This window comes from Eschrichtius robustus, chromosome 1 (genome assembly GCF_028021215.1).
Source record: "Eschrichtius robustus isolate mEscRob2 chromosome 1, mEscRob2.pri, whole genome shotgun sequence".
NCBI classification, from domain to species: domain Eukaryota; kingdom Metazoa; phylum Chordata; class Mammalia; order Artiodactyla; family Eschrichtiidae; genus Eschrichtius; species Eschrichtius robustus.
This window is the reverse complement of record NC_090824.1, coordinates 133,287,874-133,306,828: the sequence shown is the minus strand read 5'-3', so window position 1 is coordinate 133,306,828 and position 18,955 is coordinate 133,287,874. Positions and strand designations below refer to the sequence as shown.

Below are 18,955 nucleotides of genomic sequence, written 5' to 3'. Positions count from 1 at the left end.
CAAATAATCTAAATGGTACATGCACTGCTCTTTACAGTGTTTTCCTAAAAAAACTCTTTGAAAGTATATTCCTGAAAGTTAATAATTTCCAACAACTTGTATAATTTCAAAGTGTAACTGAAATGTCCCAAATAAACAGTTTATTGACAAAATCAACTTTAAAACTCTTAGCATACAACAGGAAAACACATGCTGCAAAAGGGCATATAGCCTGGTGCTCAGGTATGCAAACAAGAGCAACACACAGGACCCTGGGCAAGTCACGCCCCTTCCATGGTTTCCTCATCTAGCAAATAATAAATGAATAAATTATAAAACAGATGGTCTCTCCTGCTAAACAAAAAGTTCAGGTATTTTCCAATGCCTGGCAAGTAGCTAGGACATCCAGTCCTTTAGACATGGAAGAACATCCAGTATAGTCACTGACAACTTGATGCAAACCCTCCTAAGACTTCATAGGTTAACAACTGAAGAAATTCTATTCCTCTATATAAAATATATATCCCTATTGGATTTTATTTTATTTAAAAAAATTTTTTTTGGCTGAGCCGCATGGCATCTTAGTTCCCCGATCAGGAATCAAACCCGGGCCCCCAGCAGTGAAAGCACCGAGTCCTAACCACTGGACTGCCAGGGAATTATCTCTCTATCATATTTTTAAAGGCAGTTCTTTACAATATAGGTCCTCACCTAGTTAGGCTTCCCAGACTCAATTTTTATAAAACCTCACACTTATTTAACATATGTATATATGAGATTATTTGAGGCCTGATATGTACTATAGGAACTTTAGAGTGGTTTTTCCACAAGTAGAAAATTAGTACACATTTATATAATAATAAAACCCCATTTAAACATATTTACAGGTAAGGACTTCCCTGGTGGCACAGTGGATAAGATTTCACGCTCCCAATGCAGGGGCCCTGGTTCCATCCCCGGTCATGGAACTAGATCCCACATGCATGCCGCAACTAAGAGTTCATATGCCACAACTAAGGAGCTCGCCTGCCGCAACTAAGACCCAGCATAAGCAGATAAATAAATAAATAAACATATTTATAGGTAAAATCAATCCCGTAATATCTAACAACTTCACAAAATAAAAGCTAGATTTGGCAGAACATTCAGACTACTGCTTTTCCCAACAATCATATTTTTAAAAGCGCTAGTGGATACAGGATAGAAGAATCAATAAGACAGAGAAACTGTGCAAATATACACACAAAATGAAATTATATACAGACCTTTTTTCAGCCGGGGTTTTAGAGATTCAGCAGATGCAGGAAACTGAGTTCTCTGAAATGAAAGAAGTCTGTTAAAACACCACCATAAATCTTGCTAGCTTAAAGAATCATTCAAATAACAGTCATCAATAGCTCTCCAATCATGCAAGTAATCCATTACCTGCACACACGTACAAAGAATTATTTTGAATATGGTTTAAAAAACAAATGTCAGGTCATACTTTTGCTGTCCAAACTATGAATAATGTATAACGCATATTTATAATTACTTACAATATATATTTATTATAATTATAATGCATGATACAATGTATACAAATTAATGTCAACATATTAGTATTATACTTAATGCTATACTTCTTGGCAGCCAACCAAAAAAGTGATAATTTTGATAAGAGGAAGCTTATGAGGTCATCTACACAGAGATGGTCTAGCACTCAGTTCTAGGAGGGAGTATTTTAAAAGGGGCATTATTTAATATTATAGATACTATACTGTACTATAACTTCGCAGAAAATCTTCAAATGAATTTTTCTTTTATTTACCTCCCATGTTATATAAGGTATGATATAAGCAAAAATAATGGCTGAACATTTCCAGAAGTAATGAGACACACTAATCTTTAGATTCTGGATGCTCAACCAATTCTAACCAAGTTAAATGAAAATAAATCCACACTTTAGATCCATCATACGGACCTGCACAGGGACAATAATAAGTTCTTAAAAATAACCAAAGAAAAATAATATCACCAGATTACCTGCAATGAAAGGACAGTTAGATTGACAGCTGACTTCTCAATAATTAAAAATGGAAGATAATATCATATGACATTATAAGAATAACTATCCCCAAGAGTATAAAGTACTAAGTAAAATGAATATTAACCTAGACATGAGATCAGCAAACTATGGCTCACAGATCAGATACAGCCTATGTTTATGTGCTCCACAAGCTAAGAATAATTTTTATATTTTTCATGGTTAAAAAAAAATTTAACAATATTTTATAACACATGAAAATTATATAAAATTCAAACTTCAGTGTCTACAACCAAAATTTTATCAGAACAGTCACACTCACGTGTTTACATATTGCCTATAGTTGCTTCCTACAACTGCATAGTTGATTTACTTGTGACAGAGAATATATGGCCCATGAAGCTCTAACTATTTACTATCGGCCCCTTAAAAAACAGTTTGCCAACCCCCAATCTGAACTCTTACACGAATCAAAACTAACATTCACGGAAAATGGCAAATTTTATAAGGCTTTCAGACAAATAAAATTTGAGAGTTTTTAGAATCCCTAAATAAACTTTTAATGGACATATTTACATTAGGAGAAAGGAAAACAACCCCAGAAGGAAGGAGTGGAACAAGCAAAGGAATTGGTAAAATATGGACATATATTATAAGCATCTACTTACTGAATAAAACAAAGTACAATTTGTAGTGCTGAACTGAGAAACACAAAAACTAAAAAACTGAACAACAATGGCATGAATTGGCAGAAAGCAAAGGGTAACAAAACATTCGATGATCCCTGTATTATTCAGGTTTACATTTGAACTTTAAGTTAAATATATATTATTTTTAAAAATCTGGACACTCACTTAAGGACGATTAAAGTAAGAAAAGGAGAAAAAAATGAAATTCTCTAAAAGACAGATTATCAGAATGGATTTTTTAAAAAATCTAGATATATGCTATCTGTATGCGGATATCAGAATGTGGAGAAAGCTCTGACCCTCTGAAGATGCTGGGCTGGCAGGTTCATGCTGCTGATTAGCAGGTGTGTTGACAAGCTTTCTAGAACGTATCTGGGGTGAGAAAGAGGGCTGTGGGGAAAAAAAGACTTCTAATGTTAAGAATAGCTAAGGAACTTCCCTGGTGGCGCAGTGGTTAAGAATCCACCTGCCAAAGCAGGGGACACGGGTTCGATCCCTGGTCCGGGAAGATCCCACATGCCACGGAGGAACTAAGCCCGTGCACCACAACTACTGAGCCTGTGCTCTAGAACTCTCGAGCCACAACTACTGAAGCCCGTGTGCCTAGAGCCCGTGCTCCGCAACAAGAGAAGCCACCGCAATAAGAAGCCCGCACACCGCAACGAAGAGTAGCCCCCACTCTCCACAGCTAGAAAAAGCCTGTGGGCAGCAACCAACACCCAATGCAGCCAAAAATAAACAAATAAATGAATAAATTTATTAACAAAAAAAATCTGGGTACTCACTTAAGGAAGATTAAAGAAAGAAAAGAAGGAGAAAAAATGAAATTCTCTAGTTAAAAATTATCAGAAAGGATTTTTTTAAAAAATCTAGATATATGCTATCTGTATAAAGAAACATCTAAAACATAAGGGCAAAGGAAAACAAAGTAAAAGGATGAGAACAGATACAGCAGGAAAATAGAAGCAAAAAGAAAAAGTAGCAGTATTAGCATTGAGACAAAATAGACATCAAGAAAAAAAGCTTCATCAGGAAAATGAAAACAAATTAGACTGAAGATTAAAATGGAAAGAGCAAATTTTAAAAACTTTAAAAAATACACTATACATAGAGAATCCTAAAGATGCCACCAGAAAACTACTACAGCTAGTCAATGAATTTGGTAAAGTAGCAGGATACAAAATTAATGCACAGAAACCTCTTGCATTCCCATACACTAATGATAAAAAATCTGAAAGAGAAATTAAGGAAACACTCCCATTTACCACTGCAACAAAAAGAATAAAATACCTAGGAATAAACCTACCTAAGGAGACAAAAGACCTGTATGCAGAAAACTATAAGACACTGATGAAAGAAATTAAAGATGATACCAACAGGGCTTCCCTGGTGGTGCAGTGGTTGAGAATCTGCCTGCCAATGCAGGGGACACGGGTTCGAGCCCTGGTCTGGGAAGGTCCCACATGCTGCGGAGCAGCTAGGCCCATGAGCCACAATTACTGAGCCTGCGCTCCGCAACAAGAGAGGCCGCGATAGTGAGAGGCCCGCGCACCGCGATGAAGAGTGGCCCCCACTCGCCGCAACTAGAAAAAGCCCTCGCACAGAAACTAAGACCCAACACAGCCACAAATAAATAAATAAATAAATAAAATTAAAAAAAATATATATATATATAGCTAGGTTTAAAAAAAAAAAAAAAAAGATGATACCAACAGATGGAGAGATATACCATGTTCTTGGATTGGAAGAATCAACATTGTGAAAATGACTAAACTATCCAAAGCAATCTGCAGATTCAATGCAATCCCTATCAAACTACCAATGGCATTTTTCACAGAACTAGAACAAAAAATTTCACAATTTGTATGGAAACACAAAACACCCCGAATAGCCAAAGCAATCTTCAGAAAGAAAAACGGAGCTGGAGGAATCAGGCTCCCAGACTTCAGACTATACTACAAAGCTACAGTAATCAAGACAGTATGGTACTAGCACAAAAACAGAAATATAGATCAATGGAACAGGATAGAAAGCCCAGAGATTAAACCCATGCACATATGGTCACCTTATTTTTGATAAAGGAGGCAAGGATATACAATGGAGAAAAGACAGTCTCTTCAATAAGTGGTGCTGGGAAAACTGGACAGCTACATGTAAAAGAATGAAATTAGAACACTCCCTAACACCATACACAAAAACAAACTCAAAATGGATTAAAGACCTAAATATAAAGCCAGACACTATAAAATTCTTAGAGGAAAACATAGGCAGAACACTCTATGACATAAATCACAGCAAGATCCTTTTTGACCCACCTCCAAGAGAAATGGAAATAAAAACAAAAATAAACAAATGGGACCTAATGAAACTTAAAAGCTTTTGCACAGCAAAGGAAACCTTAAGCAAGACAAAAAGACAACCCTCAGAATGGGAGAAAATATTTGCAATCAAAGCAACTGACAAAGGATTAATTTCCAAAATATACAAGCAGCTCATGCACATCAATATCAAAAAAAACCAAACAACCCAATCCAAAAATGGGCAGAAGACCTAAATAGACATTTCTCCAAAGAAGATATACAGATTGCCAACAAACACATCAAAGGATGCTCAACATCACTAATCATTAGAGAAATGCAAATCAAAACTACAATGAGGTATCACTTCACACCAGTCAGAATGGCCATCATCAAAAAATCTACAAACAATAAATGCTGGAGAGGGTGTGGAGAAAAGGGAACACTCTTGCACTGTTGGTGGGAATGTAAACTGATACAGCCACTATGGAGAACAGTATGGAGGTTCCTTAAAAAACTAAAAATAGCACTACCATACGACCCAGCAATCCCACTACTGGGCATATACCCTGAGAAAACCATAATTCAAAAAGAGACATGTACCACAATGTTCATTGCAGCACTATTTACAATCGCCAGGACATGGAAGCAACCTAAGTGTCCATTGACAGATGAATGGGTAAAGAAGATGTGGCACATATATACAATGGAATATTACTCCACCATAAAAAAAAGCAAAATTGAGTTATTTGTAGTAAGGTGGATGGACCTAGAGTCTGTCATACAGAGTGAAGTAAGTCAGAAAGAGAAAAACAAATACCGTATGCTAACACATATATATGGAATCTAAAAAAGAAAAAAAAATGGCTCTGAAGAACCTAGGGGCAGGACAGGAATAAAGACACAGACGTAGAGAATGGACTGAGGACACGGGGAGAGGGGAGGGGAAGCTGGGACGAAGTGAGAGAGTGGCATGGACATATATACACTACCAAATGTAAAAAAGCTAGTGGGAAGCAGCCACATAGCACAGGGAGATCAGCTCGGTGCTTTGTGACCACCTAGAGGGGTGGGGTAGGGAGGGTGGGAGGGAGACACAAGAGGGAGGAGATATGAGGATATATGTATATGTATAGCTGATTCACTTTGTTATAAAGCAGAAACTAATACACCATTGTAAAGCAATTATACTTCAATAAAGATGTTAAAAAAACACATAAGGTAGGGAAGGATTACTTCCAACAAGATATAAAAGCACAAACCAATTAAGAAAAGATCTAAACATTCAACTACATTAAAAGTAATAACTTCTGGGGACTTCCCTGGCAGTCCAGTGGTTAGGACTTGGTGCTTTCACTGCCAGTGTCCCTGGGTTCAACCCCTGGTTGGGGAACTAAGACCCCATAAGCTGCGCAGCTCGGCCAAAAAAAAAAAAAAAAAAAAAAAAAATTAATAACTTTTGTTCCAAAGAAGAAATAAAGACAGAAGACTACGAGAAGATATTTGCAATACAAAACAAAACCAAAAAAAGACAAAGAATTAACAGCCCGCAACTATAAATAACTATAAATCAATAAGAAAAACAAATAGTGAGGTAGAAAAATAAGCAAAACATAAGAACCAGGCATTGCACAGAAAAGGAAATGGAGACAACCAGTGATGCTCTACCTAATTACTAACCAGGGAAATGTAAATTACTATCACATTAAGACTTCATTTCATATCCACCATGTTGACAAAATTTAAAGCTATATCAAGGATGTGAGCAAGAGGAACTGGTGGTAGAAGCATACATTGTTACAATCACCGCAGAATCTCCCATAAGTTACAAGGTTGAAGATGTACATAGCCCAGAAACCAGCAATCCACTTCGAGGAATACCCTGGGGAAATTCTTAGATCAGGAGACATATATGAGTGTTCATAGCCAGGTATGAGATACTCTTACTCCTGAAATTTTGTACCCTAAGCGCTTCAGTTGCCTTACCCTAGTCCTGGCCCTGTTCATAGCAGCATTCTTTTTTTTTAATTAAAAACCAGAAGGAAAAAAAAAGTTGAACTTACAGAAACAGAGAGTAGAAAAGTGCTTGCCAGGGTTAAGGATGAATATGGTCTAAGGATCTAATGTATAACATGGTGACTATAGTTGATAACACTGTACTGTATAATTGAAATTTAAGAGAATAGAATTTAACTGTTCTCACACACACAAAATAGTTATACATATGAGGTGATGAGTGTATTTAATTAACTCAGCGGTGGGAATCCTTTCACTGTGTGTGTGTGTGTATAAAATCCTCATGTTGTATACTAACTTTATTTGTCAATTATACCTCACTAAAGGTGGAAAAAAATCAGAAATAACCCAAATCTCTATCTAATAGAATGGACATACTGTAGCATTTCCCTATAATGAGATACTTCACAGCATTAAAAAATGAAAAAACTAAACATTAATTTTTTAAAAATCAATATATTGTTTAAGGGTATTAAGTATGACAAAAGCTATAAAGAAAACCAAAAGAGGGACTTCCCTGGTGGTCCAGTGGGTAAGACTCTGCACTTACAATGCAGGGTGCCCAGGTTCGATCCCTGGTTGGGGAACTAGATCCCGCACGCATGCCACAACTAAGAAGTACGCATGCCACAATGAAGATCCCGCATGCCACAACTAAGACCCAGTGCAGCCAAAAAAAAATAGTAATAAATAAATAAATAAATAAATTTTTAAAAAAGAAAACCAAAAGAATAATTAACATAAAGTTGAGGAAAGAGATCATTTCTGACAGAGAAGGAGGAAAATGAGGTAGGGGAGACATTTAGGTTTCAAAGTTTTTTGTGTGTTTTTTATGTATTTATTTATTTATTTATTTTTGGCTGCTTTGGATCTTCATTGCTACGCACAGGCTTTCTCTAGTTGCAGTGAGCGGGGGCTACTCTTCGTTGAGGTGCCCGGGCTTCTCACTGCAGTGGCTTCTCTTGTTGCGGAGCACGGGCTCTAGGCGCGCGGGCTTCAGTAGTTGTGGCTTATAGGCTCTAGAGTGCAGGCTCAGTAGTTGTGGCGCACAGGCTTAGTTGCTCTGCAGCATGTGGGATTTTCCTGGACCAGGGCTCAAACCCGTGTCCCCTGCATTGGCAGGCGGATTCTTTTTTTTTTTTTTTAAGCTTTGTTCTCATAGAATTTTTTTTTAATTAATTAATTTATTTATTTTTGGCTGTGTTGGGTCTTCGTTTCTGTGCGAGGGCTTTTTCTAGTTGCGGCGAGTGGGGGCCACTCTTCATCGTGGTGCGCGGGCCTCTCACTGTCGCGGCCTCTCTTGTTGCGGAGCACAGGCTCCAGACACGCAGGCTCAGTAATTGTGGCTCACGGGCTTAGTTGCTCCGCGGCATGTGGGATCTTCCCAGACCAGGGCTCGAACCCGTGTCATCTGCATTGGCAGGCAGACTCTCAACCACTGCACCACCAGGGAAGCCCCCGGCAGGCGGATTCTTAACCACTGTGCCACCAGGGAAGCCCCAAAGTTATTTTTAATGACTCATTTCTTAACATGTGAGGTAGGAACACAAGCTTTTATTATAGAGTTGATGCTTGAACAACAGGGGTTTGAACCTTGAGGGTCCACTTATATACGGACTTTTTTCAATAGTAAATACTACAGTGCTATATATTCCAAGGTTGGTTGAATCCACAGATGCAAGGGAACTGGGGATAGGGAGGATCACTGTAAGCTTTACTTAGATTTTCAACCGTGCAGAGGATCAGTGCCCCTAATCCCCATGTTGTTCCTAGGTCAACAGCATTGTTCTTTAAAACTTACAAATAACATTTTATTCATTTTTTTCGAAGTATGATATATTTCATAACAACCAAAAAATCCTCAAAATAAAAGAGAATACATAATTTGTTCTTTTAGCTATTTTATTACCTTGATTTAACATATACAGAAATCTTAATAATAAAAGAAATAACCCATTTTTAAATGGGCAAAAGATCTGTAGAGACACTTCAAAGAGATATAGATGGATAAGCACATTAAAAAATATTGAATATCATTATTCATTAGGGAGATACAAATTAAAATCACAATAACCACTACTACACATCCACTAGAATGGCTAAAATCAAAAAGACTGACAATACCAAGTGTTCACAAGGGTGTGGAAAAACTGAATCCTTCATACACTGCTCATGGGAATGTAAAACGGTAGAGTATAGCCACTTTAGAAAACAGTTTAGCAGGTTTTTTTTTTTTAAACATAAATTTACCATACAACCCAGCAATTACTCTCCTAGAGAAATGAAAACATATGCATGCAAAGATTTGCATGCCAGTAACAATAGTGACATTATTCAAATAACCAAAAACAGGAAACGTTCCAATGTCCATCAATTTGTGGATAAACAAAATGTGTATGTTCATATAGTGGAATTCTGCTTAGATAAAAAGTTACAAACTACTGCTACATACAACAATACGAATGAACCGTAAAACACATGCTAAGTGATTCCATTATATGAAATTGTAGAAAAGGCAAAACTATGCAGACAGAAAGCAGATCAGCCATGGGGCTGGGGTTAGGATTAGAGATAGGCTGCAAGTGGTTACAAGGGAACTTTCTGGACTGACGGACAGACGTAAGTAGATCATGGTGACAATTGTGCAACTATATAAATTTACTAAAACTGATCAAACTGCATACTTAAAATAGGTAGATTTTATGGTATGTGTATTATACCTCAACAAAGCTGTTTTTTTCTAATATTTATTTATCTATTTGGCTGTGCCAAGTCTTAGTTGTGGCATGCGGGATTTTCGTTGCTGCATGCGGGATCTTCAGTTGCAGCATGTGGAATCTTTTAGCTACGGCATGCGGGATCTAGTTCCCTTACCAGGGATCCAACCTGGGCCCCCTGCATTGCAAGCGCAGAGTCTTAGCCACTGGACCACCAGGGAAGTCCCATAGCTACTTTTATAATGCAAAAGAAACCAATTTTTTTTTTTTTTTTTTTTTTTAATCTAACTGGGATTTTTTTTTTACTTTGGGGAAAAGTAAGAATCTTAAAGGGTCAAAAAGCATTTTCATGAGTCAGCAATGCTTTCTTCTGCACAAAGTAGAATTAAAATAAATTATAATTTTTTGATGAGTCTCTTTCTCAAAAGATCTTCCAGGACATTCTGAGATACAAAGGATTCTATTAGCCCACTCAATCTCATTCATAACTGGGATATATATAGAATAAGTTCTTTACTTTTTTGGGTTCTTTCTTCATTTTTAAGTAGTTCTGTGATGATTTATTCATCTAACAAATATTCATGTAGCACTTAATATGTGCTAGGCACTATATCTGAGCCAAATCAACTAGTGCAGTAGTAATTTTTGCTTTCTGTTCTGAAAGGTTTAATCTTTTAATTTACAGGAAGATTGATGGGTATTTATACAAATACACCAAAAAATAGTAATTAGGGAGTTATAAAAATGTTTATAAAGCATAGAAACCAGAGTTATTTGCTTGGTTTTTTTTAAGATCTCTAAACTATTTATTATATATTCTTAAATAAAACATAAATATCAGTCCCTAGTTTTCCTAAGGAATAGGTAATAATCCTCAGTAGTTTGGTAGCATATTAGAATTTCTGTGTGTCCCACCTTGGACTAGTTTTACTCTTTTTTGCTGGGGTGTCTCCTAGTCTCAAGGCCTTTGCTGCAGAATTCTTAGATTTTTACTTATGAATTTGTTCAAAATTCTCTGAGTTTTAAGTCTTTTAGTCTTCTCTCATCCACATCTATGTGTATCCATATCTATAGATCTACATGTTTTTCCTTTGTGTCACAAACAGATCAAACAATATACCCTTGTTAAAAACAAGACAACAGGCCCAACATGGAATCATATTTGCTAAGCCTCATGTCACCAAACAGAGACTTAATTACAGTTTCAGCTCTCCCAGAAATGGAATTTTAAACCAGTCAATCAGGAGTCATCTGATCAGCCCTAGTTACATAATATGACTGATAAACCTCTGCCATCCCCTAAAGGAAAGTGACCTTGCAATAACCAACTCACTCTGTCTGTAACTTCCTTGTTCCTGCTCCTTGTTGCCTATTAAAGCATTCTATTTTGTACAGCTCCTCAGAGCTCCCTTCTGTCTGCTAGACTGGATGCTGACTGATTTGTGAATCACTGAATAAAGCCAAGTTGAACTTTCTTTTTTTAACACCCCACTCCACAACTAGCTTTTATTTAAATGTAAACCATGGAAATCTCTCCACATCAATGTATATAGTTCTAACATTCTTTTTAATGGCTGCATAATATTCCTCAGTATGGGCATATCAGAAGTCATCCATTACCCTACTAATGGGCATTCACTTTGCTTCCAGCTTTTTGCCATTATAAACAGTACTGCAATGAGTACCTTGGACTGGGTGCTTATGTTTTGCTTTTATTTCAATGGGATACAGGTCTAGGAGTGGCACTGCTAAGACCTTTTAATTCTATTACAAGATGCCATATCACTTCCAAAAAGGATAAAACTCAAATTTCCATGCAGTGGTAACCTGAAAGATGAGTTACTATAAATATAACACTGCTAGCATTAAACTTGATAATAATGGAAATGATTAGTTAACTTGCAGCTGAAGTGCTAAAGTCATATCAAAAAAAAAAAAGCCAGACTTCGCTGGTGGCACGGTTATTAAGAACCCGCCTGTTAGGCTTCCCTGGTGGCACAGTAGTTAAGAATCCGTCTGCCAATGCAGGGGACATGGGTTCGAGCCCTGGTCCGGGAAGATCCCACATGCCGCAGAGCAACTAAGCCCTTGCGCCACAACTACTGAGCCTGCACTCTAGAGCTCGCGAGCCACAACTACTGAACCCACATGCCACAACTACTGAAGCTTGCACGCCTAGAGCCCGTGCTCCGCAACAAGAGAAGCCACCGCAATGACAAGCCCGTGCAACAAAAGGAAGAGTAGCCCCCACTCGCCGCAACTAGAGAAAGCCTGCCTGCGGCAACAAAGACCCAACACAGCCAAAAATAAATAAATTTATAAAGAAAAAAAAAGAATCCACCTGCCAATGCAGGGGACACGGGTTCGAGCCCTGGTCCAGTAAGATCCCACACGCCGCGGAGCAACTAAGCTCGTGCGCCACAACTACTGAGCCTGCGCTCTAGATCCCATGAGCCACAACTACTGAAGCCCACAGCCTTAGAGCCCGAGCTCCGCAACAAGAGAAGCCACCGCGATGAGAAGCCCGCGCACCGCAAGGATGAGTAGACCCTGCTCACGGCAACTAGAGAAAGCCTGCATGCAGCAACGAAGACCCAACGCAGCCAAAAATAAATTTAAAAAAAAACAAAAACGTCATCCTCTTTAATACACTACCAGGGATTCAAAAGTATAGAACAATTCTGCCATCACGTTCCTATTCCGTTCATGAACACCTACCTATACCTGCAGTAAGCACTAGAGAATAAGCTATATTTGCAACAATGTCATGTTACCCTTATACCTAACATTTAAGACTATGTAGCTGAAGTATTTTCTTTAGTATGTTTTCAATGTCTAAAATCTAGAAACATTAATCATGCTTTTAATTTTTTTTTAATTCGTAGCTTAACAAAAATCTTTGCTTTGGGCCTCCTGGTCTGTATTCAGAGTTTTATAATTACACTAAAATAATTTGATTTCGCTGCAAATGAAGAGAGACAGGAAAACAAACAGGCCCCCTGACAAGGTGATACTGGCCGGCCAGCTCCCTAGCAGCCAAAACTAAGTTATAGAAGTCTGTCAAAGGCTGCTATTTTGTCTCCTAAGTTTTCCAGGGGGGTTTTCAAAGGGCAATAAATCCCGAATAAATAACTAAAGTCATTCTAATAAACGTGCAGAACATGCTTTGAAATTCAATATTAAAACAAGGCAGACAAGGTTTCACACTTGGAATTTTACAGAAATTAGATCCAATTATGAATTTACGCCTCAAAAATAACTACTACTGGGTCATCCCGAATTCACCTGAGTTACTCTGTATTAGCAGTTCTGTGGAGTTTAAATCAACGACTAACTCAGGCCAGCTGAATTCCTAAATTTGCGAAAACATGCTCTCGCCCCATCCGCAGAAGGTAATGACGCTGAAAGCTTCCAGGATTTGTCTCATTCAATGCCTAATCCAGGGGATTAACAGAAACTGTCTCTGCACGGGTGGTAGTGCTTCCTTTCCAAACCTCATGAGACAGAAAACATGGAGCTAGGAAAAGAGCCATTTCCGATGAAGATCTCCTAGAGCACCCCAAGAGAGACCCCAGTCCTAGCACAGGCCCAGAGCTGCAAAGAACTCAGCAGGGCCCCAGACGGAGCAGTTTCCGGGAGTCGGACCGTGTCGCCCCGGCCACCCCGAGGCGCTCCAGCCCCGGCCACGCATTTCCCCAGCGGCAGCTGCGTGGGACACAGGCCGACCGCCAGCCCCCCTTCTCCGCTCCGCCTGGCCCTGCCCAACCCCGCCTGGCAGCCGGGACACCAAGCAGAACCTCAACGCTCACCGTCGCGAGCCTCTGCTCAGCCATCTTAGCTCCGCCCACCGCTGCGAGGCCGGAAGTCGGCTGTTTCCCAAAAGACCAGGCAAACGGAAGTCGTAGGGCTGGGGAAGCGGGGAGGGGCCTGAGTAGGGAAAGAAGTAGATCGCCGAGCGGGAAGCTTTGCCTGGGAGGAGGAGGGTCTTCTGGAAGCGGGGAAAGGGTTGGGTGATTTCCTGCGGCCCACTTGGCTCTAAAGGAGCTGGTGAGGGAATGCGCAGCCAGTCGTTCCCTTCATCCCGGCCAGCCCCTACCGCCTTACACCATTGTGTGGACGCTGCTTGAGAAACCCCCAAAAGCGCTGGGTGGAGTGGCCAGCCACAACTGGGACGGCAGCGCGCTCTCCCGCCGCCTGGCCCTGCTCTGCTTTGACGCCACCCAGCATTTATTTCCAGCGTTCTTCCGGGAGTCCCGGCCCTCAAGCCCAAACCCTACGGCGGAGAACCTCATTCTCGCCTTACATAAAAATTCCTTGTTTCTCGGCTGTCTTTGTCTAACTAAGGTATTACCCGCCTCATCAGCCTCCCACTTTTGTTTACGCTAGAGTTTGCAAATCCGCTGCTGGTGGGCTGCATTTGAAGGCAGTCTTGTTTTGACTGGAAATACTTAAAAATCAGGAGATCTCGCAAGAAAGCCAGAAATCCGGCCTCGGAATAAATAATGATCCGACAGTGGGCCTGCATTCCTGCTTGGCGGTAAAATAGATCTGAAAACAGCTGCTACTGTACTTAGGCATTTGTTGGCCTTTTTGCCACAGTCCTGTCTTCCCAGCACACTTCAGCCGTTTTACATTACCTTTCTAGCCCCTGCTGTGGTGAATTAAATGCTCAGGCTTTCCACTGGGTGACCGTGGAAATACGTGGGCTTTCGAGTCAAACATGAGTTCCGTATTTGACTACTGCATGACGTCAGCCAGTCATTTCTTTGAGCTTCATTCATTCCAGTACCAGGAGCTATGCGATGAGCGAAATACGCGGGATCCCTGACCTTCGAGTGTAGCGAGGAAGTCACACATTAAATAACGTAAGCAAAGTTTATGAAGAAACAGTTCACTAAAGAAGAAATACAAATGCCTCTTGAACATACGAAAATATAACTTTGCAAGGAAGAGAAAACATGCAAATTAAAGTTTCCAAGAGATATTTTCCACCTCTTACATTGTCAGAGAACAAAAATTTTCATTGAGTTGTGAGTAAACATGCATTCTTCATCTGTGGCTAGAGGGAATGTGAATTTGTACAACTTCCATTGACAGCAGTTTGGAAATTACTACCCAAATTTAAAATGCACATAACCTTTAACTTCTTTATTTTAATTCTAGGAATATATTCTATAGGTATAAATGTGGAAAATGACTTTAAATACAGAGTTATTCAATGCAGCATTGTTCGTAATAACCAAAGCCTGAAAACAACCTAAATGCCCAATAATTAAGGTTAAAGAAATAATGATGAGCCCATACTGTATGGTACATGAAAAAGAAACCATTTACATAGCGATATAGAAGAATTGTCAAGATATATTAACAGATAAAAACAAAGTGCAGAAAAATGTACATAGGATCTGTTAATAAAAGAGAAGGCAAAATTAAGATGAAAATTATGTACATAGTTGCTTATATACTCAAAATCTCTGAAAGGATATTCAATATGCTAAAAGTAGTTACTTGTAAGGACGAAAACTGGGTAGCAGAGGGACAGGGAAGGGAAGAGACTCTATATACCCTGTTACAATTTGAATTTTGTATGAAATGGAAGTAGTTACTTGTAAGGAAGAAAACTGGGTAGCAGAGGGACGGGGAAGGGAAGAGACTCTATACCCTGTTACAATTTGAATTCTGTATGAAATGGATGTATTACCTATTCCAATAACAGAGAAAATTAAAAGAACAACATAACTATATAATTATAATTGTGATAATGCTGAGGAAAAATACAGAGTAGTAAAAGCAAATAACAGGGAGATCCAATCTAGACTTGTTTGGACAGGGAAGTTTCCCTGGGTAAGATATGTTTAAAATGAGACCTAAAGGATAAGGCATTAGCTTGGGGAAGGGGGATGAGGAAGTGGGCAGGCTGGGGAAAAATTCTAAGGCAAAGGAAAAGCTTGTGCAAAGGCCCTGAGGATGGAAGCAGCTTGGCCAGTTTGCAGCACAGAAAGACCAGCATGGCTGGAAAGAGGAAGGGGAAAAGAGTTGGTTGCAATAGGTGGAGAGGTAGGAGAGACTAGTGGTGCAGATCCACAGAGGCCATGCGAGGGATTTTACTCTAAGGACATTGGGAAGGCACTAGAGAGTTTTGAGCAAGGAGTAACATAGTCAAAATTAACATTTAATTCATGTTAAATGAATGAATGTGTTCATGTTAGCTAATGAGTGGAGAATGAATTGAGAGGGGGACAAGAATTGATCATCTAGGGGTGACTAAAAGGATACTGCAAATGAAATGATAAAACAGTTCACTTGGACTAGAGTGATGGGAAAAGGAGAAAAAGTGAATGGATTCTCAAGAATTTTAGGAGGTAAAACAAATTTCCTAAGGTGTAGAATTGGATATGGGAGAATGAAGGAAAGGGATATAGATGTCACAGAAAGATTACTTCATTTCTAACTTTAAAAGCAACTGAGTGACTAGTATAGTCAGTTACTGAGATGGGGAGCCTTAGGGAAGATGATGTTGGTAGAAAGCTCATGAGCATACTTCCTAATATATAAAATCTCCCTGAAAGGGGTCCTGTGAGAAGTAAATGACATTTTTTGTGCCTATGTTATTAAATAGGTAGAAGCCATTATTATATGCTTAAAAATCTCTCCTTTGACCCCAGATCTTAGAAAAAAGAGCACTTTCTGTGCAAGGGCCCTTTTCATGAGAAAGCACGTTGGTTTCTCAAATGTCAATAACCAAACTTAATGTGCTAATTAGGTAGGTAATTAGAAAAAAAATCTCAAAAAACATAACATCTTCACAGGAAGATCCCAGAATCACATAGATAATGTTTCTTGTATAACATATAAGTCTTCATTTCCCTTAGAAAACCTCCTTGGATGTAATCTTGTTTATCAGGATCATTCAAGTCATATAGCTGGGTAAGGCATTCCAAACAAAATGGTATTTATCTTTTTTACCCCATGGTAGGGGCTGAGGAGGCAAGAGAGCAATCTGACATCAGTAACTTTTTAACATCCCCAATATATGTATAAAGAAGGAATTACAGTTGAGTTTCTACATTTGAAATACTTTAATGTGTCACTCCTACTCTGGCAGGGTCTACCAGCTTTGTTCTGACACCACCTGCCAGGCAACTCTCCAGCACCTCATGAGTCTTTTGCGGTATCCAGTCTTCCCCAAACCCATACCACCAACTGCTGAGAGCCCAGCCAACACCTTGAGAAACACTTTGAATTAATATGAAGCTCCAGGGGCCTTCATGAAGCATTTTAAATATGCCCATTCCTGATACTACAGATACTCAACCACAAATGTGGGCAAAGGCATATATACTGCAATGTTTGTGAGAAAAAAAAAAACAAAACTGGTTAACAATCCAAATGTCCATCACCAGGGACTGTTCAAATAAACCACGGTACAACCATACGAAGACATATTATGCAGTCTGTAAAGGACTTCAAGATGGTGAAATAGTTAAATGAGAAAAACAAAGTATAGAAGATATAGTATGGTTCTATTTGTATTAAAAAAATAAGGGGGGAAGATATGCACACTTTTTGTATACAGAATTTTGAGAAACAATCAGGAAACCGGTAATGATGTTTGTCTCTGTAGAGGGACTAGAGAGGACTTGGGAACCTATAATGGGAAGGTAATTCGCTTTTCATTGTTCACCACTCTGTAAAACTTAACATTTTATTATCCATGTATATATAATTTTTAAAATTATTTTTAAAATATGTAAATGAAACTTTTTTTTAAACTCCCATTCCTAGAATTCACTTCTCATTTGTATGTAGAAAACCACAGGAGAATATATCTCCCACCCTAGCAAACAAAGGCTAGATTAGCTAGAAAATCAAAAATATTTTTAACTCATCAGAAAGCTAAGGACATAAAGAAACCCTAAGTGAACTAACCTCCAGAAAATGCTAAGTCCTTCATAGGAGAGAAGAGATACATGGCTGCTCATATTCCTGGCTGAACTATGCTAAGAAGAGAAATCCACCATAGGGGAATAAAGAGAAGCCAGTTGAAATTTAACAAAACTGTCAGCCTCATGGAGGCTGGCATGACATTAGAATCTAGAGGACCCAAATCCACAGAGAAAACCTGCACCCACCCACCAATCTTACCTCTTGGATCTTAAAAAAGTACAGGTAGGTAGTAACCAAAAGTGGGAAGGGGGTGTGTATAATAGAAAAGTTGAGACAGATTACTCCTTCCCTTGAGGTAAGTGGAGACTTTCCCAAGTGCAAGATAACCTTAAAATGAGGAGGCAAAGCAGGAATGCTGAGAAATCCACCACAGATACTCTTGAAGGCTGAGAGTGAGGCAGGAGGGCTGAGAGACCCATCCCCCAGGCATTGTGGGCATTCTTCCTGAAAAGACTAAGGGTAGGGCACACACAAGAGCTGAGAGAAATACCTCTCTACCCCCCTATCCCAGTGCCCAAGAAAATCTGGCAGCTAGGCTGGTTTGTCCACATTTTCCACTAGAAGAGATCTCCTACGTTTCCAAAAGCTGACACCTTAGCTACGAAGCAAAGTCAGGGTGAACTGAATCAAACTAAGGCTGCAATAGTGCCCAGATCTAGGTCAAATATACATCAGATTGACTGAGCCATTACTCAAATGGCTGAAAGAAAAATGGGCATGCCCCAATTTGAAGTAATACTTACTTCAGTCTCTCCTGTTTTTTATACAAAACGTCCAGCATACAATCAAATATACAAGACATGTGCAAAAGCAAGAAAATAAGATCCACGGTCACAGAGGAAAGGTTCAAGAGAAGCAGAATGAGAAATGACCCAGATGTTGAATTATCAGTGGGATCTTTAAAATAACTCTGGCTGAAAGTAAAATGCTTAAAAATCTAGTGGAGGCTAAAATATTACAATCAATAGATAGGGTTTTTGAAATAACTATGATGAAAATGCTTTAAAAACTCTAGTGGAAAATGTGGACAACATACCTGAAAAATGGAAAATTTAAGCAGAAACATAATAACTATACAAACATAATGAAATGCTAGAAATAAAAAATACAGTAGCAGAAAGATTTCATCAGATAGGTTTAAGAGAAAAGCATCAGGGTACTTGACGACAGCTAAGTGTCAAGTATTCAAACTAAAAACAAAAAGAGAAATGAATGAGGGAAAATCATCTGAGATCCGTAGGATAATGTCAAATCATCTAATATAGGTGTAATTGGAGTCTCAGA

At 38.9% G+C, this 18,955-nt stretch overlaps 1 protein-coding gene and 1 non-coding gene across 3 annotated transcripts in view; one reads left to right on the top strand and one right to left on the bottom strand.

The window, feature by feature from the left end:
• BBS4 (Bardet-Biedl syndrome 4) overlaps positions 1–13,606 on the bottom strand; it is a 46,290-nt gene extending 32,684 nt beyond the window's left edge. The window contains exons 1-2 of one of the 2 annotated variants that reach the window (XM_068555063.1): positions 13,534–13,606; positions 1,245–1,296 (exon numbers count right to left, since the gene is read on the bottom strand). In XM_068555063.1, coding sequence (XP_068411164.1) covers positions 1,245–1,296; positions 13,534–13,557 — 76 coding nt within the window. In that variant the 5' untranslated portion in view covers positions 13,558–13,606. The remainder of the gene's footprint in view (positions 1–1,244; positions 1,297–13,533) is intronic. The other variant, XM_068555057.1, reaches the window with a different exon arrangement.
• Positions 7,522–7,594, top strand: TRNAV-UAC (transfer RNA valine (anticodon UAC)). The gene has a single exon. It is a non-coding gene; the product is annotated as a tRNA-Val (tRNA).
• Positions 13,607–18,955: the final 5,349 nt, after the last annotated feature.